General features: G+C 34.0%; 1 protein-coding gene across 1 annotated transcript in view; it reads right to left on the bottom strand.

Moving 5' to 3' along the window:
- Window positions 1-24479, bottom strand: part of SCFD1 (sec1 family domain containing 1) — a 136825-nt gene that overhangs the window by 49978 nt on the left and 62368 nt on the right. The window contains exons 12-15 of the mRNA XM_007180675.3: window positions 23558-23648; window positions 22533-22606; window positions 21763-21844; window positions 3189-3285 (exon numbers count right to left, since the gene is read on the bottom strand). Of these exons, the coding sequence (XP_007180737.1) occupies window positions 3189-3285; window positions 21763-21844; window positions 22533-22606; window positions 23558-23648 (344 nt within the window). The remainder of the gene's footprint in view (window positions 1-3188; window positions 3286-21762; window positions 21845-22532; window positions 22607-23557; window positions 23649-24479) is intronic.

Genomic DNA, 24479 nt, shown 5'->3' with positions numbered 1-24479 from the left:
GCAACAAAAAGAATAAAACACCTAGGAATAAACCTATCTAAGGAGACAAAAGACCTGTATGCAGAAAACTATGAGACACTGATGAAAGAAATTAAAGATGATAGAAACAGATAGAAAGATATACCATGTTCTTGGAAGAATCAACATTGTGAAAATGACTGTACTACCCAAAGCAATCTACAGATTAAATGCAATCCCTATCAAACTACCAATAGCATTTTTCACAGAACTACAACAAAAAGTTGCACAATTTGTTTGGAACACAAAAGATCCCGAATAGCCAAAGCAATCTTGAGAAAGAAAAACAGAGCTGGAGGAATCAGGCTCCCAGACTTCAGACTATAGTACAAAGCTACAGTAATCAAGACAATATGGTACTGGCACAAAAACAGAAATATAGATCAATGGAACTGGATAGAAAGCACAGAGATAAACCCACGCACATATGGTCACCTTATTTTTGATAAAGGAGGCAAGAATATACAATGGAGAAAAGACAGCATCTTCAATAAGTGGTGCTGGGAAACCTGGACAGCTACATGTAAAAAAATGAAATTAGAACACTCCCTAATACCATACACAAAAATAAACTTAAAATGGATTAAAAACCTAAATGTAAGACCAGATACTACAAAACTCTTAGAGGAAAAAGCATAGGCAGAACACTCTATGACATAAATCACAGCAAGATCCTTTTTGACCCACCTCCTAGAGAAATGGAAATAAAAACAAAAACAAACAAATGGGACCTAATGAAACTTAAAAGCTTTTGCACAGCAAAGGAAACCATAAACAAGACGAAAAGACAACTCTCAGAATGGGAGAAAATATTTGCAATTGAAGCAACTAACAAAGGATTAATCTCCAAAATTTACAAGCGGCTCATGCAGCTCAATATCAAAAACACAAACAACCCAATCCAAAAATGGGCAGAAGAGCTAAACAGACATTTCTCCAAAGAAGATATACAGATTGCCAACAAACACATGAAAGGCTGCTCTACATTACTAATCATTAGAGAAATGCAAGTCAAAACTACAATGAGGTATCACCTCACACCAGTCAGAATGGCCATTATCAAAAAATCTACAAACAATAAATGCTGGAGAGGGTGTGGAGAAAAGGGAACCCTCCTGCACTGTTGTTGGGAATGTAAATTGATACAGCCACTATGGAGAACAGTATGGAGGTTCCTTAAAAAACTAAAAACAGAACTACTATACGACCCAGCAATCCCACTACTGGGCATATATCCTGAGAAAACCATAATTCAAAAAGAGTCATGGACAAGCCTCTTATATATCCTCATCCACCAGAGGGCAGAGAGCAGAAGCAAGAAGAACTACAATCCTGCAGCCTGTGGAACAAAAACCACATTCACAGAAAGACAGACAAGATGAAAAGGCAGAGGGCTATGTACCAGATGAAGGAACAAGATAGAACCCCAGAAAAACAACTAAATGAAATGGAGATAGGCAATCTTCCAGAAAAAGAATTCAGAATAATGAGAGTGAAGATGATCCAGGACCTCGGAAAAAGAATGGAGGCAAAGATTGAGAAGATGCAAGAAATCTTCCAAGAAACAAAAGTCCAGGACCAGATGGCTTCACAGGTGAATTCTATCAAACATTTAGAGAAGAGCTAACACCTATCCTTCTCAAACTCTTCCAAAAAATTGCAGACGAAGGAACACTCCCAAACTCATTCTGTGAAGCCACCATCACCCTGATACCAAAACCAGACAAACATACTACAAAAATAGAAAATTACAGACCAATATCATTGATGAATATAGATGTAAAAATCCTCTACAAAATACTAGCAAACAGAATCCAACAACACATTAAAAGGATCATACACCATGATCAAGTGGGATTTATCCCAGGGATGCAAGGATTCTTCAATATACGCAAATCAATCAATGTGACATACCATATCAACAAATTGAAGGAGAAAACCCATATGATTATCTCAATAGATGCAGAAAAAGCTTTTGACAAAATTCAACACCCATTTATGATAAAAACTCTCCAGAAAGTGGGCATAGAGGGAAACTACCTCAACATAATAAAGGCCATATACGAAAAAAAAAAAAAAAAAAAAAGCCATGCACCACAATGTTCATTGCAGCTCTATTTACAATAGCCAGGACATGGAAGCAACCTAAGTGTCCATCAACAGATGAATGGATAAAGAAGATGTGGCACATATACACAATGGAATATTAGCCATAAAAAGAAACGAAATTGAGTTATCTGTAGTGAGGTGGAGGAACCTAGAGACTGCCATACAGAGTGAAGTAAGTCAGAAAGAGAAAAATAAATACTGTATGCTAACACCTATATATGGAATCTAAAAAAAAAAAAAAAAAAAAAAAAGGTTCTGAAGAACCTAGAGGCAGGACAGGAATAAAGACGCAGATGTAGAGAATGGACTTGAGGACACGGGTAGGGGGAAGGGTAAGCTGGGACAAAGTGAGAGAGTGGCATGGACTTATGTATACTAACCAATGTAAAGTAGATAGCTATTGGGAAGCAGCCTCATAGCACAGGGAGATCAGCTCGGTGCTTTGTGACCACCTAGAGGGGTGGGATAGGGAGGGTGGGAAGGAGACGCAAGGGGGAGGAGATATGGGGATATATGTATATGTATAGCTGATTCACTTTGTTATAAAGCAGAAACTAACACACCATTGTAAAGCAATTATACTCCAATAAAGGTGTTTAAAAAAAGTGAGTTCCCTAAATATTTAAAACAAAATTCAGTTTTAGATACATTTTTTTAGGAAACACTTTAGGGTGAAACCAAAGTAATTAGAAACTGCATCACTTAGAGACGCTTGCTTTGAATATTTTACCTTCAAATCTTCCTGGAGCCAGCAGAAACTGAGCTTCAAATGTATCACTTTAAACAAATGAATATAAAAAGTGCTTAAATACCTCTCCCCCCACAAAAAAAACACTTACATACCATCAAAGAAAAGTTCAATAAAATAAAATGTAAATCATTTTTCAACCTTAGTAACTGCTATGCTACAAACTTCTCAACAGGAAATAGCTCACTTAATTATCTCATTAATAGCAAAGATTGTGAGAAAAACAATGATTCTATTCAGATTTTACTCAAATTGAAAATGCTGGATTCATCAGAAGTAAAACTTACATTAACCTCAAATTCATGGTACATACCATCAGGGTCTGATATTATATCTAGAAGAGATTTATCCAGAGTAGTTTTGCTCATTATTTTTTCTTCATATTCAAAATATACATCCAATTTTCTTGCCTGTTTCAAAGTTAAGTGTCAGATTAGAATACATCAAGTAATAAAAACATACTAAAGGACTCTCAGCTTACAAGTTTCTATTTTCTATGATCAATTTGAAAAACAAATGTTCATTTCCTAGTAGAATTTAAAGTTTCTTACTTTTGATCATATAGTTAATGTAAAAAAAATGACAGATTGACTATTATATTTATCATATTTTACTTATAAATTCAGAATTAACTCTGCATGTCATATATTAGCAAAGAAAAAAATCACACAAATCTCAATTATTGTATTAATTAGTAACTAGCATACAAATAACACTGTATTCCATCCAAATTAATGTCAAGTGGTCGTGTTACATTTACTTTTTTAGTGAGTAAATTCAGATATTTTCATCCTAACCGGAAAGTTACCCTAATTATTTTCAATGGTTTTTAAATAAACTATTTTCCTACTTAATACTTTGAAGTTTAGATAATGGAAAAGTAGTCAAACTTAGCTTTTCCGTATGGCAGCTTTTCTAATTTAAAATTCGTTGATTAAAATTATCCAAATGAAATTAACATGTTAGGATAATCCAAGGTAAATAAAAATTATCGAGTATCTATTAAATTATGCTTCAAATAAGGCAAAAGAGAGAAAAGAACATGCTTTACTACTGAAGGTATTACCAATCTAAGTAGAAACCATTCATGAAATAAATGAGAATACTTATGAGATACCAACAAAGAACCAAAATATAAATATAGAATATAAATAAATATATCAAGCTCAGATGACAGAATGAAATAAATAATTAACCAATTGTGGAGAAGGAAGCGATGAGTTTTGAATTGTTTTGAAAGTGATTTGGGGACATGGATAGACAGAGTTCATTTCAGTTAAAGGGATCATACCAAGGCATAATCAGAGTGGATAGATCCGAGTGGCAGACTCAGGAGTGATTTCATATATGAGGCAACAGGCAATCAACCAGAGTCCCTCAATCCCACTCCCCTGCAGCGGCACACAAGGCCAGAGCTTTAAACAGATGAAATATTCCGTTTGAAAATCCAAACAACATGAAAAGGTAAATACATTGAGACCTGTCTTCACTCCTGTCCTTTTCCACCCAATTTCCACCTGCTTCTTTGGATATTCTTTATTTCTCCTATAGTTTTTCACTTTCTGTATGCAAATAGTATCTATACCCTAAGATCCCTCTGCTTTCTGCCACAAAAGGTAATATACTATACTCTTCTGTCTCTTGTTTTCACTCAATATAACCAGTACATGGAGAATTTCCTTACTAGTGAAGTCTAGATAAGAGTTAATAAACTCTGTCAGAGTTTTCCTTTTTATAAATGGCTCTTCATATTCTTCAGATTCCCTGATACAGGAACCATTTTAACTACTGTATAAAGCTACTTTGAATAACAAAGTAGATGAGAGGTAAAGTCCTAGGAATGGAAAAATGTAATATCTAAAATGAGCAAAAGAAATAGAAAGGAGATCCTAGGAAAGAGAACATGGTGGTGACAGTGTGAATGGAAAGGAAGAGACAGATACTTAATAATTAACATGAGAATGTATATGGAAAGGAAGCTAGTGAAAAAAGTCAAAGATAACTCCTGGGGAACTAGGATAATAGTAGTAGGAACTATGTTAATATAAATATTAGATTGGGATAGGCTAATTATCTGTAGAGTAAAGCTAGGAATGGAAGGGGGAAGGTGATAAAATAAGGTGTTAGGCTGACTTTTGGGCCCTCCCAATCTGCTCCAGCCAACTTTTCTGTTTTATCACTATTCACTAGGTTCATTTCCCTCTAGTCACATCAATTAACTCACTGACTTTCATTAAACGTAGTGTATGCTTTTAATCCTCAAGGCTTAGGCTTGGATTATACTCTTAGCTTTTTCAGAATGTATTTCTCCTCCATCACCTGCCCAGTGAATTCTACTCATTTTTCAAGGTCCAGCCTCTTTGCAGCCTCTCTGTAACTCTTCAGTCTCTGTTCTTTCCCTTTCCTGCCCCTCCCCCAATCTTCTTCACTGGGAGAATTTATTAATTCCTTAAGTGTGTACTGACAGCACTTTGTACACTTCTCCATAATAATGATCACACCACATTACTGTCTTTGGTTTACCTGTTACCCTTCTAAAACTGTAAACTCCTTAAAGTGTGTCTAATTAATTGTTTAACCCTAGGAGTCTAACACAGCACCTGGCTCATAACAAGTACTTCATAAAATATTTGTTGAATGTCTAAGCTAAGAGCGGGACATACAGATCAAGTAGTCCTCTTTAAAAGTTATGAAAGTAGATAAATGAACTTCTAGAAGTGAAAAATGTAAAGAATCAAGTCTCTAGTGATTTAATATATAAAATTAAGTAGGCTAAATGCCATAATGGAATCTAATGTCTGTACCTCCATAAATCAATGAAGAAACATGGTTCACTGTGGAGGTACAGACATTAGATTCATTTTGCTCTTCTTGATGTATTAACTTACCCACAGTTTAACTTCTAATTAACAATGGAAACAGAATTCAAAAACAAGTTAATTCGACTGCTAATGGGTGGAGTTTCTTTTGAAGGTGATGATAATGTTCTAAAATTGCATTGTGATTATGGTTGCATAACTCTGTGAATATACTAAAAACCACTAAATTGTACACTTTAAATAGGTGAATTGTATGGTATGTGAATTATATCTCAATAAAGGAGTTAAAGAAAAATAACATAGCATTTCAATACACTGCTTGGAAGGGAGCCTCATGTGGGAGAGAAAGGAGTGGAGATTTTCTAACCTGCATGAAAGAACTAGTATCTGTTCAGTATCTATTATGTGCAAGGCACTTTACTTACAGCTATGGCTTTCAAATGTTTTTAAACAGAGAACCTCAGGACCCTCTTTCTCAAACCAAATCTTCTGCAGAACCCTAAACATAAAGATACAAGTGACCCATTAAATGTCTCTATTGAGCTCTAGGGTACCAGAGAACAGTGTTTAAAAACTACAAACTTAGATTATCTCATTTAATTCTCCAGATAACACTATGAGCTAGGAATTATTAGTCCCGTTTTAAAGATGAAGAAACAGACACAAAGAAACATAAATTTATTCAAGGTTACCAGAGTAGAAGTAGTAGAGAGTTGAGATTCAAATCCAGGTCAGACTCCAATGTACACCACAGATAAAGAGTAGGGAAAATTACATTTTCCTCAAGAACAATTTATTGCTTCCTTTGTATATGCTTTATGAAAGAAAGTATATGTGTCAATTAGTATATATTTGGGGTTTTTTGGTAATACACATAATTTACATATATGTGGTAAAAGGTTACTTTGTCCAGAGACATAATATCTATAGGTCGGTCCTTTTTCACTTCTTTGAAATAAGGGAAAATACTAAGAGAAACAACTTCTGTCCCAAAGATTGATTATTCTTCTACAATATGGATTCAAAGGACGACAAAAATTGGATAACAAGAGTTACATAGAAAATAGACAAATTAAAAATATAAAACAAAATAACAAGGTCAAGATAATACACAGATTTTTGGTAGCTTCAATAAATATCAAGAATAAATGACCAAGAAGGGAATATTACAGAAAAATAAGACTATATATGGAATACAAATTATATCTAGTGAATATAAACTCTGAGAGCCATGAATTTCCTAAAAATCCCTTTAGAAGAGATAAGAGAAGAATCTGATTTAAAAAAAAAATTCTAGTGTTTTTCTCCCAATTTCAGAGTTATCAGTGGACAATCAGGCTGATGTTTTTCATTTCTCAGTGCACTGTGTCAACATTCACATCAAATTAACCACATATATATGCATTTTATATATATTATCCAACTAAATGTACTGAATTGTCATTTACCTGTAACTGTATTTATAATTTTGTTAATTTGAAATAAAGTGTAAAGTGTTATGTATATGTCTGTGTGTATGGCATTTTTTGACTGGTGACAGCCAATAGTCTACTGGGTTTAAAAAGAACAAAAGAAGGGACACTTCTAAAAACCCTCAAGTCATTCGGGATGTATAAGTAGTATGCATTTCTTGCCTTTTGAGAACCCATTACCTAGGAAGATATATGGATGACCCATACAGGACATAAAAGGAATTCCTTTTTCCTTCCTACGACTGTGGGGGATTTTTTTCCTTCTCTTTTACCATTCCTCTGTTTATCCTAGCTACAGACACCACCATTCTGGGACTCCCTATTCACTGCTAGCTACAACCTCAGTCATAGACTGAGGTGATGACAAAGACTAGAGTGCTATTTCTTGGTCTTCCTTCTTCTCCAAGCCCCAATTCTATTCCCTAGTCAGCAGTAAAAGTAAAGACAAGAAGGGATTAGACAGTTATTACTCCCTTTCACTACTAAGAATCCCAATATTCTTCTACCAGTACTTCTTACAGGAGAGAGAGGGGATGATAAACCCTTCTTTGCTGCAACACAACATTTGAAACATTCCAGATTATGAATTAAATAGGGTTTGTAGGACAGGGACCTATTTGCCATGTTAATGTCTATAGGAAAGTATATCCTTAAGCTAAAATGAACTTAGAACTATACTTTTAGGATATAACCTAATCTTAAGTTGAAGATCCTTTATACTCTAGCCTTTTCTTGTTTTTCCTTTCTTTTTTAAATGTGTAGTTCCTATCATCATTCAAGGCTGTTTTGGATAACTCTTTCTCCAGGTGAATGGCCTCTGTATGCTGTATTATAATAGTCTGTGGTCTGTATATGTCACTAGAGTATAAAGTCTAGATTATACTAAGCTATTATTTGTTCATTATTTTATGCCTTGTGCCCCACAAGATGACTGGAATTCTCTAAAACTCAATTGCCTTTCATAATATAACACAATAGCATGTTAATATATTTTTAGTTATTTAGGTGTATTTTTTGCTGCATTTCATGACAGTGGGTTTATATGGGTTTGCTAACGTGAAAAATTATGTTGCACTAAAACTGGATGTTCCATGAAAATATTTAAGGTGTTCTATAGCACAGCTGGCTGAGAATATTTATTCTGGAGCATTTGCTCATATGCCACAGTGACTTAGAAATCTTGAATAAAATTCATCATTATACTTCTACCTCACTTCTGTGCAGAGATGGGACAGTATACTGTCAAGGTGAGGAACCTGATTAGGATCTTCAATTTCTACAACAGGCTATCAACCTTACTAGTTAGTTATCTCATTTCCAAATATATGCATTTTTCTCTCTACCAAGAACACTGAGTTTCTAGCATTCCAGGCCCAAATCAGAAGGCGTAACCTCAACTTCTCTGCTACCTAAATCCAGCCAATTTAAAAAAGTGATATTATTATATTATTTATAGAATGCAAAATATTTCCACTTTAGATACTAAAAATTCTATTCTTAGTGTAAGAAAAAAAACACTAGAACGCTATAAACTTAGACTTTATTACATTGGTCACTCATAAAACTGCCCTCAATGAATTATATTTTAATATTATGCCCTTAACGTTCATTAAGCTGCCGTGTAAAATCCATGACAGTAACTGATATTAAAATATTGCATTGTTACATCACTAAATTCACTCTAGATAATGCCCAATATGAACAATGTCTTTTGTGACACAATACTAAGGAACACTTTGCTTAGAATAAAAAACAAATTCTTTCTGAGAAATTTTTCAAGAATTTAATCGTATCTCTTTACTGTGGTTGCCAGAAAATTCAAAGCCAAATTTGAGAATTACAATTATAACTATATAGAAACTATTGTGAGTTTCTATTTCATGATTTCTGCTGTATGTGTTAGTCGTGGAAGCTGACTTAAATCTGTTTTAGAATAAGAAAACAAGTTTATTTAATCTATAAATTTATGATATATATTGACTACTACTAAAAATATTTAAATTCTAACAAAAATGATCTATGTAATAAGAAATTTTAAATGTATATGAAATGATCTTTATAGATGACAAATATTAAAATAATAATATTAGCAACCTTATTATAATGAAATACAAAAAATTGCTTTGTCTATAATATTTCTGGAGAAAACAGGTTTATATGGCACCTGTAAACTGTTATGTCTTATTTTATCATAACTCTCATTTAGTTTTATCTCACTAATGTGTTGAACTCTCAAAAGATATACCCAGGAAAAGAACAGCAAATTAAATCCAAGTAAACAGAAGAAAAGAAATGATAAAAATCAGAGCAGAAATCAATGAAATTAAAAACAAGAAATCACTAGAGAAAAATCACTGGAACCAAAAGCTGGTTCTTTGAAATGATCAAACAAATTGGTAAAACTTCTAGCCAGGTTAACAAAGAATAAAGAAAAGAAGACATAAATAGTATCAGAAATGAAAGAGGGGCCATCATTACTGATCCCATGACATTAAAAGGATAATAAAAATATTTTAAACAACTCTGTGCCCATAAATTTGATAACCTAGATGAAATGAACCAATTCCTTGAAAGACACAATCTATCAAAACTCACTTATGGAATGAATAGGCCTATATTATTAAAGAAATTGACCAATAATGAATAGCTTTCCAAAATAGAAAGCATCAGGTCTAGGTGAGTTACTAGTGAATTCTGCCAAATATTTAAGAAAGAAATCATTCCAAATCTCTACAATCTCTTCCAGAAAATAGAATGCAAACGAACTAGATGTTTTCTTGCTAAGATCAGGAACAAGGTAAAGATGTTCCCTCTCACACTCCTACTCAACCTTGTACTAGAAGTCCTAGCTAATGCAATAAACAAGAAAAGGAAATAAAAAGCATACAGATTGGGAAGGAAGAATAAAGCTGTCTTTGTTTGCAGATGACACTACTGTCTATGTAGAAAATCCCAAAGAAACACCAAAAAATCTCCTGGAACTAATAAGTGATTATAGCAAGATTGTAGGACACAAGGTTAATATACAAAAGTCAACCGGTTTCCAATATACTAGCAATGGACAATTGAACTTTGAAATTAAAGGAAATACCATTTTCATTAGTACTCAAAAAATAAATGAAGAGATATTTCTTATTTATGAATAGGTAGACTCATTATTGTCAAGATGTCAGTTCTTCCCACTTGATCTATAGATTCAACACAATTCCAGTCAAAATCTCAGCAGGTTATTTGGTGGATATTGACAAACTCATTCTAAGGTTTATATGGAGAGAGGAAAGACGCAGAATAGTCAACACATTATTGAAGGAGGAAAAAAAAAAAGGATGGACGACTGACAACACCTGATTTTAATGCTTAACTTAAAAGCTGCAATAATTAAGACAGTGTGGTGTTTGTGAAAAAAAACCAGACAAATATATCAATGATAGTACAGAAACAGACTCACGCAAATACAGTTTACTAATCTTTGACAGAAGCGCAAATGCAATTCAATGGAGGAGGAAAGTCTTTTCAACAAATGGTGAAGGAACAACTGGACATCCACATGCAAAAAAAAAATGACATACCCAACACCTTTCACAAAAATTGACTCAAAATTTATCACAGACCTAAATGTAAATGCAAAACTAAAACTCCTAAAAGATACCAGGAGAAAATTTAGATGACCTGGGTATAGTGATGAATTTTTAGATAGAACACCAAAGGCACGATCCATGAAAGAAATAATTAAAAAGATGGACTTGATTAAAATTAGAGGCCTCTGTTCTGTGAAAGATACTACCAAGAGAATGAGAAGACAAGCCATTGACTGGGATAAGATAATTGCAAAGACACAGCCATGACGGGATTCTAATCGCCAGCCCCCACCCCAAATACAAAGAACTCTTAAAATTCAGCAATAAGAAAACAAAATACAATTTAAAGATGGGCCAAAGACCTGAACAGACGTTTCATGAAAGAAGATAGGCAGATGGCAAGTAAGTGTATGAAAAGATGCTTCACATCGTATGACATCAGAAAATTGCAAATTAAAATAAGACACACTTGGGACTTCCCTGGCAGTCCAGTGGTTAAGACTCCACCCTTCCAATGCAGGGGGCGTGGGATCGATCCCTGGTCGGGGAACTAAGATCCCGCATGCTGCTGTGGAGCGGCCAAAAATAAAATAAATAAATAAATAAAATTAAATAAATAATAAAAGTATGTATATGTAATAACCTATAAGGGAAAAGAATCTGAAAAAGAGTGTGTATATAAATGAATCACTGCTGTACACATGAAACTAACATGACATTGTATATAAATCAACTATACTTCAATAAAAATAAAGTATGTACAAAAAATAGGACATCATATATAAAAAAAAGACACACTACATACCTATCAGAATGACTAAAATCCAACACTGGCAACACCAGATGCTGGTGAAGATATGAAGCAATAGGAACTCTCATTCACTGCTGATGGGAATGCAAAATGGTACAGCCACCTTGGAAGACAGTTTGGCAGTTGGCAGTTTTTTACAATTCTAAACATACTCTGGCCATATGATCCAGCAATCATGCTCTTAGATATTTACCGGAAGGAGTTGAAAACTTATGTCCACCCCAAAACCATCACATGGATGTGTATAGCAGCTTTATTCATAAATGCCAAGAGTTGGGAGCAACCAAGATGTCCTTCAATAACTGAATGAATAAATAAACTATGGTACATCCAGACAATGGAATATTAATTAGCAATAAAAAGAAATGAGCTATTAAGTCATGAAAAGACACAGAAGGGTCTTAAATGCATTTTACTAAATAAAAGAAACTACTCTGAATGAAAAGTTACATACTGTATGATTCCAACTATCTGATATTCTGGAAAACAATACTGTGGAGACAGTAAAAAATCAGTGGTTGTCAGGGATTTGGGGGAGGGATATATAGGTGGAGCACAGGGGATTTTAGAGCACTTGAACAGTATGATATTGTAATGATGGATACATGTCATTATACATTTGTCAAAACCCACAGAATGTACAACACAAAGAGTGAACCCTAATGTAACTACAGACTTTAGTCGGTATTAATAATGTATTAATACTGGCTTATCAATTGTAACAAATGTACCACATTAATGCAAGAGATTAATAACAGGGGAAACTGGGGATGGGTGGGTAAGAAGATACATGGAAATCCTCTGTACTTTTCACTCATTTTCCTGCAAACATAAAACTGCTCTAAAAAAATAGTCTATTAATTAAAAAAAACCTAAAGCCAAAAAAGACATGCATCTAATGTAAAACAAAAGAAAGGGCCACATTTAATGGAGAGTTTGCAATATCTTGGAAAGATTTGTGTAGCTTTGAATAATAACACCTTTCACTTTTACTTCTCCATAGATATTATATAAAATAACTCAAACCAAAGGAAAACAACACAGATATGATTTTGCATGTGCTTCAAAAAAAAGATAGCTTTAGGACTGTAGTCTTACATTGACAATGAATACACAAAGCATATAATACATACATATATTTGTATGTATTCATGTTCGCTATGACAGTCAATAAGTAACCCTAGCATGGAATTTTTCTTGAGGTATTTATTGGTATTTCAACATAACTGACCTTTAAAACAAATCCATTATTTTAAAAAGTATACTTGTTTTACGAAACAATTTAGAAGTTGACTAAATTTTCATTTCCTATTTAAGCATTCATGGACATAAAAGACTAGGCCAACTGAGTATTTTTAAAATGAATGAATGAACACATTGGTCAAATATTTTAATAAGACAACTGGGGCTCCCTACTTCTACTTTTGCTTGTTTACATTACTTTTGAACCCATGGTTACTCTAAAGGGATTATAAAAGAGCAAAACCATTCTCATTACATTTTTGGTGATTATGTTTTAAGGAACTACAGCACAGTAGACAGAGTACGGGATTTAAAAGTCAAAAGCCAAAGTTCAAGTTCAGGCTCTGGCAGTTGGTCTCAAGTCATGTACTAAGTACCTCTGAGATTTGTTTTCCTCTGTAGAATGAGAGAACATATCTATTAAGTTAAATTATCTGATATACAAGTGCACAAAAGAAGTTTGTTCTCTTTAAAAGGGAAAAAATACATCACATGTTCATATTTTTCAGCCAACGATCATGATCTGAGGATGCTATGTTTGATAATAAAATATTTGTGAAGTGTAAAGCACTCTATAAGGCACTGTAGTAAAAACACGTTCATTTACATAGTATCTTAATATACATGTTTTTTAAAGGTGCTCTAGTACTCACATAACAATCAGGGTGTAAATATTTTCACTCGATTAAAATAAGAACCGTCTACAGAACTGTACATTGTAGGTGATCAATAAGTATAGAGAAAAGAAAGCAAAAATGGCAGTATCAGAAGGAGTCAGGTAAATGAATGCAAAATTCTTTAAGGCATTTCTTTAAATGAAACATTTCGTGACTTTACTTGATAAACTGAACCGGACTGAAACTGAATAACAATGATAAATGGTATGGTAAAGAGATAACAAGACAAAATACAAAAAGTTCCAGGTTTGAGTTCCAACTCTGCCATTAACTAGGGAACATTTAACCTTTTCTGGAGATATGAGAAGTGTATCTTATTTCCTTCACTGATTAAATGAAGAATATTTCACAAAACATGTTCTGCAGAATGCTAGTTCTCAGAGTTGGTTATAAGAAATAATCCCTAGAGGTGTTCCAAAGTCAACGGAGTTTGAGAAATATTGGCTAAATAAGTTTTTTAAATGCATATATTGGGCTTCCCTGGTGGCACAGTGGTTAAGAATCCACTTGCCAATGCAGGGGACACGGGCTTGAGCCCTGCTCTGGGAAGATCCCACGTGCCGTGAAGCAACTAAGCCCGTGTGCCATAACTACTGAACCTGCGCTCTAGAGCCCGTGAGCCACAACTACTGAAGTCCGCGCGTCTAGAGCCCATGCTGCGCAACAAGAGAAGCCACCACAATAAGAAGCCCGTGCTATGCAACGAAGAGTAGCCCCCGCTCGCCGCAGCTAGAGAAAGCTTGCGTGCAGCAACGAAGACCCAATGCAGCCAAAAATAAATAAATAAATAAATTTTAAAAAATAAAATAAAATGTGTATATTATACTGCATTATGAATCTCCAAGAGGGGGATACAGTAAATTTTATTTTTAACCTTATTTCACCAAGGAAGAAACCTCACTAATTTGTGGAATCTACTAAAAACTCTGTCCCACCGTTCCTTCTAGCTTGAAAATCCTAGTTCCACAGGAGGTTCGTGAAGGACTTTGGAAAGTGGGTGCTACAGGACTGAGGAATTACAAGGGCTATGTTTGATTTTTTACTTTCTACTTTGATTTGTATATCCCTGGTGCTCATGAATTATTCTCTGTTCTGCTATTCTATGTGTTGTCATTGTAAGTGACCTCAAATTCTGTAGAACAAGTCAAGGTATAAATAAATAAATAAAATGTGAGAAATCTATTTAAAAAAGTAAGGAATGCATCTGTCCTCTCCTTTTATTTTAAACATTTGACTGTTCATCTCAATTCTGCTTCTACTCTCTGCATTTAACCTACTGCATATTCCTATAAGGGAAAAGTCTGTAAAAAACTCCCGGGTTTACCCACTCACAAATTACGTAGCATATTCTCTGTTTCTTAATATTCTATGTCACTTAAAACGCAATGCCAAAAATTCACATTACCAAAATTAGTCTTTGGCTTTCTCAATGACTTAATTAAAATCTGTTTTCTTATCTATAAAAGACCTGAAATAGATGAACACTAAGCTTTGTTTGAATTTTTCACTTTTATTGATGTATAATGACATACAATACACAGAATTTGTTCAGTTTTAACATATGTATATACCCATGAAACCATGAACACAATCCAAACACTGAACATATCATTCATCACCCAAGGAAATTTTCTCAATGTACTTCTTTCCTTTTGGCCCTCCAACACCCTTCTCTATGTCCTGCTTTCTGTCACTATAGATTAGCTTGCATTTTTATGAATTTTATGTAAATGCAATTATAGATTATGTACTTTGTGTGTGTGTGTGTGGCTTCTTTCACTCAGTGTAATTACTCTGAGATTCATCCATTCATCTTTCACTCAGTGCAATTACTCTGAGATTCATCCAACAATACATACTGTATGTATTAATAGTATCTTCCTTTTAATTGTAGAATATCCCATTGTATAGATATACCATATTTGTTCATTCAATTCACCTGTTGATAGACATTTGGGTTGTTTCCAGTTTTGGGCTATGACAAAGAGCTGCTATAAATATTCATGTACAATGAACGTATATGCTTTCATTTATCTTGAGTAAACACCTAGGAGTAGAATGGCTGGAGCATATAATGGGTTTGTGTTTAACATTTTAAGGAACAGAGATACTGTTTTCCAAAGTGGGTGTACCATTTTACACTCCTACCAGCAATATATGAGAGTTCTAGTTCTTCTGCATCCTTGCCAAAGATTGGCATGATCAATATTTTAAATTTTAGACATTTTAATAGATGTATAGAGGTATTGCACTATGGTTTTAGTTGTATTTTTCTAATGATTGTTGACACTGAACTTATTTGTCACCCGTGTATCTTTTTAGTCAAATCTTTGTTCAAATCTTTTACCCTTTTAAAAATTGGGTTGTTCACTTTCCCTTTATTGAGTTTTGAGAAGTCTTTATTTCTATGAATTTAACGTTTATGAATCTATTAAACTGGGTCTTGCTAAATGACAATGCTTCATCTTCATGAAAGCAGATGGCAGAAAAGTGAGAGCAAAGAGCTAGGAAAAGGTAATTTCACACTTTGTTTGTTGAGGATGTGGAAGTAGCCTCCAGAAATTCATAGTGAGTAAGAAACTGAAGGATATTTCAGGATATCTGAAACTGAAGGATACTCATTCAAGAGCTGTCTTTGGTCATACTTGGAGTCAAGAAAACTTTAAGTTCTGATAGTGACTAATCATAATTGGGATGAAAAGAGGTAGATGATAGCGACAGTATGTCCATTGGGGACTTCCTGCTACAAGATATATTTTCCCCTGCCTTGAAGAAAAGACACTAAGGTCATATGAACATTCACTTGGTATGTGTACTGGACAAGAGATCATTTAAAAGAGATCAGTCAAAATCCAGCCAGAGAAATGTTCTGATTTATAGTACAGTAAAATTTCTTCCCTACTGTGATCAGGAGAGTAGTGATCAGTTAATCAAAGTCAGTTAATGTAAAGAATAAAAAAGGACCTGTGTTGTATATAAACATTTTAAACACTACCTTTTAACTTAAGGTCTAAAATGTATAATTGTCTGTCAATCTTGACGTAGATCCAAGACCTTTCCCTTGAGTACTGAGGTTCACTGACTGAAATTTTTTTCTTTCTTGCATAATGCACACCTATAAGGGATCACCTACAACTTCTAGTTTGTTTCTTTGAATTGAAATAAAAAAATTTATAAACATTTACAAAGCAATTTTAGTATTTTTCAAGATTTTCTAATGTCTTACAGTTTTTCTGTGTTTTTTTTTTACCTGCTACTAAATTAAGCAATAATTAAATCACCATCTTCATTGAGTCTAAGGCATGTAACTTAGTTTTATAGAAACAATCTTCTTTTCCTACTCATACCATTGACATAAACAGATTGGAATCAAATACAAAAAACTCTTTGGTAAGCAAAAAATTCAACTTTCAAACATACTAGCTGTCAAATGTCAGCATGTCAATAATGTGGCCAGCAACCACTGTTTTACCAAGGGAATAAAGGGCATCAGCTATTTGATGTGTTGACTAGTGAAGATCAGTTCAGTTTCTACTTTATTTTGAAAGCTTATTTTCCCCTAAGAAAGATAGTGAAGTTGAACCAAAGAAAAATTAGTCCCCTGAAGGAGGGGCTCCAGTTAAAAGCTAGCATCGCTAGCAAGGGCTAAACCTTGTTCAGAGTGTAGACCTAAGGCAGTACATGTTTGCTTGACCAGATGATGTCTTTAGATCTAATTGAGTACCTCTTAACTTTCTCCACAAGAAGAACAAAAATTAAGATTCAGCACCAATGAAGCCTTGATCCACAACAGCTTATTAACAGCTAATTCTTTGCCGGCTACCTCGGGAAGGCACATTCAGATGTAAGAGCATTAGGGGAAAAAGCATACAATGTCATTTCTCTCTCTCATCTACTATGACTTCCAGCTAGGTAACTTTTCCTTTTCTTAGGTTTCTGATGCTAGAGAGTAATTAATTCAGTGTGATTATGCAGGTGAGACAACAATAAGTAAAATAAATTAAAATTTGTCTACAAATTATTTAAGTAATCTCAGAATCCATTCTGTAACAACCAGCAAGTGGGGGAAAATCTTACTTGTATTAGAAATGAAAAAATTGCTAAAGAGGTTTCAAAAGATAAGGTTTACTTTAAACAAATGAGGATTCAACAATTTAATCTAGTAGACCAACGCTAATGACCCAAGCCACTAAAATCCTTAGAATATCAATACATTTACATGATAATATTTGCCAAACTTGTTGCAAACTGCTGTGCTCCTTCTATCTTTCCACTGAAACATCAACTACTGGGTAACTGCCAGGACTTCTCTTCTAGTATTCTGCTTCAGAAAACCATCTAAAGAAATGTAAGAAGCAGCTATAATCTAAACACCCCAAAAGAATATGCAAAATTGCAAGACAAATACCAAGAGAAGTGTTCTGAGATCTCTGCATTAAAAGTCATAATATTCTTGCTAATAATAAGTATTTACTACTCAGGTGAATAAATGTTTACAAAGAAGTAAATAAAGTTCAGGTGGTCAACAAATTCTAATGAAAAGAGTAAGAGATGATGGGGGGGTGGGATGAATTGGGAGATTGGGATTGACATATATACACTATTGATACTATGTATAAAACAGATAACTAATGAGAACATACTGTATAGCACAGGGAACTCTACTCAATGCTCTGTAGTGATCTAAATGGGAAGGAAAACCAAAAAAAAAGGGGATATATGTATACATATGACTGATTCACTTTGCTGTACAGCAAGAAACTAACACAACATTGTTAAGCAACTATACTCCAATAAAAATTAAAAAAAAAAAAAGAGATAATGGAGAAAAATAATTCTTTAATTATTATTAACATTATATAGCCAGGGGCAGATGGTGTAACATAATAATGGCACAAATAAACATGCCACTTAAAAGTAAATATTTTAAAACTGGAAATTTAATAATTATGAAAAACTGTAAGAAAAAATTTTATAACTAGAAGTAATGAGAAAAAATGGAAACAATAGCATTTACGTGCTAGTTTTGACAAGGGAGAATAACTTAAGAAAGATGGTTAACACTAAAACAGGACTCTTCATAGAAGACATCCCAATTTTTCCATACTAATAGAATTTCTTTTTTATTATTATTTATTTATTTAATTTTTGGCTGCATTGGGTCTTCTGTTGCTGCCCGTGGGCTTTTCTCCAGTTGCAGTGAGCAGGGGTTACTCTTTGTTGTGGTGCGCAGGCTTCTCATTGGGTGGCTTCCCTTGTTGCAGAGCACGGGCTCTAGGTGCACAGGCTCAGTAGTTGTGGCTCACGGGCTCTAGAGAGCAGGGTCAGTAGTTGTGGCACACGGGTTTAGTTGCTCTGCGGCATGTGGGATCTTCCTGGATCAGGGCTCGAACTTGTGTCCCCTGCATTGGCAGGCGGATTCCTAACCACTGCGCCACCAGGGAAGCCCTAATAGAATTTCTTATATCAGAACAACTCAGAGTATGTGGCTTATTAAATACAACTATAATTTATATGTAAATATTTAAAATAAATATGCTCCTTTATCTATGATTTAAAAAAAAAACTTCTACTATTAATTGGGTTTCCTAGAATGATCCAATGAGGAATACTGTGTTCTATACATGACATTATTTTCCCTCTGCAAGTGAATGACCTTATATATAATGTCCTTTATAGTTTCTTTATATCAGATTCTACTAGGAATATGGTGTCTTCCTTGAGTTACAGCACAAAAATCATTCCAAAATATGTAGATTTTATATACAAGTATTTAACACCCTGAATGACAAATTAGTTTCTTAGCATAAGATGCTCTGCCAGACAATTAGCAGCCCTGGAAGAAACAAGTTCCTTTATAAAGAGAGCCAAGCAACCAGGTCTTAAAGCAGAATTTTTGGGTCAGGCATGGTGGCTTATTAAAGTATCTCAGACAGACGGCATCTATTAGAACAAAGTGATTCTCAAAAACTCATATACAATCATAAATAAGCATCATAAAGAACTTCGTAGGCAAATTTTGCCTTAAAAAACACCATTTTTCACCTAGTCAGGTATAATAGCCATCTTCCAGTTCTCCACTTACTTCCAGAACTCACCCATCCCTCACATAGCTCAGACCATTCTCTTGTTAAAACATAAATCAGATCATGGCATTAACCTCATCATACTTAAATCCCTATTTCTCTTGACCCCATAGTCTATCACTCTTTCTCTCCTCACTATAAGTACATCAGTCTTCTTCTAGGTCCTCCAAAACAATTTGTTCCTGCCTTAAGGCCTTTGCAGCACGTATTAGTCCCTCTGCCTGGAATACGTGGCCCTGAAATTTTCACTAACTGGTTCCTTTGTGTGATTCGGGTCTCAATTAAAACATCACCTTATCAAAGGTGATTTCCTTTGATGGTGATTTCACTTACTCTAGAACAGCCCTCTGAGCCAGTGTCTATCATATCACATCACCCTAATTTGGTGTTTTCATATCACCTAAATGCCTGACGTTATCCTGTTTCCTAATTTGCTTACCTATATTAGCTCCAAGAGAACAAAGAACTTGTCTGTCCTGTTTATTACAGAATCTCTAGGGCCCAGCACAACACCTACAGAGCCACTTAACATAATTGAGTAAGTAAATTACTTTAACCAGAATTTTCTCAAACCATAAGCGCTAGTCTCTGACCTAGGGTATATTCATATAAATTTGTGGCAGGATAATGTTTGTAAAGTTTTATGAATAAGATGAAACTGTGCACTTTCCATTGGTATGATAATTAGTTACTTTGGGTTACACAATTCAATCTGGAAGTAGAAGCTAAGCTTGGCACTTTCCTGGTTTTACAACTGTGAGAACTGAAGTCAGAAAGTAAAATACAAGAATTAATAAATGTTTAATAATGAAAAAAAATAATGAAAAACTATATGTCAAAAAAATCCACGGAACAGTTTAAATCTCAAGGTACACATAGGACTATTAACAACTGTCATAAACAGCATGTAATCAAGAAACATTTGTTTAATGAATCATAAGATCTTGATTACATAATTATAGTTCAGTAGATGTAAAGCAGAACCTATATTTTGTTTTAATGCAATAAATTTTTGTTTAACTTTTTATATTAGATTCATAGTCTTCATATTTAGCCTTGTAAGCAAAGCCTTTACTTTCCTAGTGAAGTAAATTCTCAATATAGCTCTCTGTTGCATTTTACCGGTTATATAAATTATCTCCACAGGAGACAATGATCTCAGGTAAAAAAATTTGATCAGCGTTTTCCCACTTTACAGAGATGCAACATATTGAAGTGAAAATATCAGCAGCAGAAATCATCTATAGACTGCTCAGTTATGTTTCTATTCCGGTAGGTACATGAAAATAGCAAGCATCACTATCAAGATGTGGGAAAAAAAAAAAATCGGGTTGTCAGCTTAATAGAAATTATGCAGGTTTAAATTCTATGCTGTACAATTTCCATTATCTATCTATATTAGCTCCTTTCTAATGCTCTAAGGCTTTTTAAATCATTAAAAAAGAAAAATGTTTAATCCCCTTTTCCATAAATCCAAGTTGTTCTCAATACTTTGGACAGGAAGCAAGCATATTCAGCTTTTTTACATTGCTTTTTCAAATCTATCATCTCAAATGGAAAGTAGGGGTCAGTGATAGCCACATTCTAGTATACCATCAATCTGTCACTGGAATTCAGTTCCATGTCCAGAGAATAAATGACAGTAGAATACTGAAGAATGGATTAAGTCCAGCTGATACAGAGTTACCATGAATGAAGTAATGAGAAAAAAGAACTATGATAACAACATACAGAATATCCAATACATTTGTTTCAAAATCACAGTACAGCAGGTAACAGTAAGAAGCAATAATGCTAACAGACTAATCTAAAACTTAAAAAGTTCAGAACCAAGTTACATAATGAAGCGATGTTATTAATAGATATGTTAGATAGTACTATAGTAAAAGGGATGTCTAAATCTGTATTACTGATGTTTAGATACAGGTCTACTATTAACAAAGTAATACGATAAAACGTAAATAAAAATATCACAGATGCTAACTTCTGTTTACTGAACATGTGACCTTGGGCAAATCACTAATCTTCCTGGATTGGTTTCCTCATTTGCAAAAATGAAGGTAATAATGCTGCCTTCAATAGTTATATCTCTTAACTTTACAGTGAGGGCTCAACGAGATAATGAATATGAAAGAATCTTACAAAGTCTAAAACCCTACAAAAATAGTAGCTATATTGCGGGGAAGAAAAAGCTAAATTTACCTTTATATGTTCTAAAACAGCAGTGGCAACATTTGTATGGAGATCAATAAGTCTTTTTTTTTCAAGGAGTTCTGGCAAAGAACTACAAGTATCAAAAAATTGAAAATTAACCATTAAATTCTCTAAGGAAATGACATAAATTTTAATAAAACACACACCTGGTTGCTTCCTCTGAGGATACTTGGAACAGTAAAACAGGGACAAAATTACATGTTAAACTATCAACTGAACTTAATCTCTAGGCTTGAACACATACAGTATTTACCACTTTAATACAGTTGAAATGCTTCTTATTTTAAAATAACCTGCCTCCCAAATATCATTATTCTACCATTTAACTTTCTGATTCCAAAATTTGGAGGTTTAGAATAAAATCAGATTAATGTGAAATTTCTAAAACACGAAACTCTCTCTCCTTGATGGCATTTAAAGTATGAAAAAGATACTGCTTAAACTTTAGCTAATAAAGTAATAGCAGCAATGATAAAATTAACAATAACTCACCTTACTTTATCAGCGATACTATCTCGGTGGCAAAATTACCCCCATTATACAATTCTAACTAGTAAAAGGAACAAATGATCTGCTATATAAAAAGGAGGGAACTTAAATCAGCTTGAACATATTAAAAACACAATTTAGTTCTTTAGTCTTAAAGGTATATGCTATTACTATTATTTCCTATCATGAAAAATATTAATCAATTTTTTAACCTCCAAAATAAATCTTATCAACAGAAAGATTTCAAAGAGGATAAACTGCCTGCTTACCTAACGGCTGATGTTAACTTAGCAGTATTGTCAGACAGCATACTTATGGCTCCTTCATCTTCCCCTTCTAGTCCCTGGAAGGAAAAAAAGGTCCCAGTAACTACTCAGAAATCCCAAGCCCAAGCACGAAAATCAATATATTCCTAAGATCACTGATAAACAGTAAGATTCTGGTCACCCAGGATAATAATTCTTCCCTTCTAAGGAGCAAGCATCTGCATTTTTGACAGTTACAGAAAAGTTCTAGTCACCACCAATCTAATGAATGGTTGGATGACTAAAAAAAGGACCAGCTGGCATTTTCAGATAAAGAAATAGGCCCAGAGACTTGCCTGGTGGCACAGTGGTTAAGAATCCACCTGCCTATGCAGGGGACACGGGTTCGAGCCCTGGTCCAGGAAGATCCCACATGCCGTGGAGCAACTAAGCCCATGCGCCACAACTACTGAGCCTGCGCCCTAGAGCCCGCGAGCCACAACTACTGAGCCCACGTCCCATGAGTACTGAAGCCCGTGCGCCTAGAGCCCGTGCTCCATAACAAGAGAAGCCACCGCAATGAGAAGCCCGTGCGCCACAACAAAGAGTAGCCCCCGCTCGCCATAACTAGAGAAAGCCCACACGCAGCCAAAAATAAATAAATAAATTTATTTAAAAAAAGCAAAAAGAAAAAGAAGTAGGCCCAGAGACTTGCCACAGGTCACACAGTAATAAATAGTACAGCTGAAATTTGAAGTTAGATCAAAAATATAGTAAAATGAGCAGCACTGGAACATACATCTCTAAAATATACTCACATTATACATTTTTTCAAATCATAAATTTATATTTTTTTAAAGAGTTCACTCTTCTCCTTAGAACTTAGATTTCTTTTTTAAAAAGATCTTTTATGTAAGTTGAGAATATTTTTTTTGTTATTAAAGCAATGAATGGCCTTGAATTTTTGTAAGGAAAAAAAGTTAACCTCTTTCTCCCTCCAGATGTCCTTCTCCTTCCCTATATTTCCAAGAAAGTAAACAGAATCTTACCATAATGCTTTTAAGTCGTTTAACCTCATCTTCCTGTGCTCTGTAAGACTCTAGTTCTTGCTGAACTGATTCTGCAACTTCTGGGAATGGACTGAAACAGTATTGCACAAGAGGAACTATAAGTATGAGATTAGAAGATTGATTTTTGTGTGAATTTTGAAATATATACAATGAGGATTTATTATTATTTCAAATGTATTCATTTAGATTTGAATGTATATTATATATAACACAGGCAGAAAACATTTAGGATAAATACAACTATATATCCTTGTGATATCTATTTACGTTGTAAATACTATCTCTTTAAAATGCATATCATAATACTTATACATATAAACAAATTTAAATTTTATTTCTATTCTTTTCATTAACTGTATCAATTTTCTCTTCACCTATACACTATTAGAAAAAATAAAAAGATATTTAAGTGACTGAAAAACAAAGGAAGAGAAACCACAGTATATCAAACATCAATTAAATATTACCAGCCAAACTAACATATAGTGTCAAAGGGTCCATGTAACTACAAAGATGTACTAAAAAATATTACATGCTGTGAAAAAAACTGTAACTGTGAAAAAAAATCTTTTAATTCTGTAAATTCAATATCTAGAACACCACTGGTAAAAATAGAATGTGGGCCCAGTTTTTGTTTGTTTTGTTTTTATTAATTTTTACTGGAGTATAGCTGCTTAACAATGTTGTGTTAGTTTCCGCTACACAGCAAAGTGAATCAGCTATACATTAGGCCACAGTTTTGTTGGTCCAGTCCCTGATATCTTCCCAGTAAGTGCAGTTTAGCAGCGATTTCCAGACTTCAGAGACAACTGATCTGCAATCACTGAGCAGCTCAGGTAGAAAAAGTGTCATGCAGCATCAATCTTGAATATATCTAGATGAATGTATGCTGACCATGAAA

This window comes from Balaenoptera acutorostrata, chromosome 3 (assembly GCF_949987535.1).
Source record: "Balaenoptera acutorostrata chromosome 3, mBalAcu1.1, whole genome shotgun sequence".
NCBI classification, from domain to species: Eukaryota; Metazoa; Chordata; class Mammalia; order Artiodactyla; family Balaenopteridae; genus Balaenoptera; species Balaenoptera acutorostrata.
Note: the sequence above shows the minus strand (reverse complement) of the source record. Positions and strands in the feature narration are given on the sequence as shown.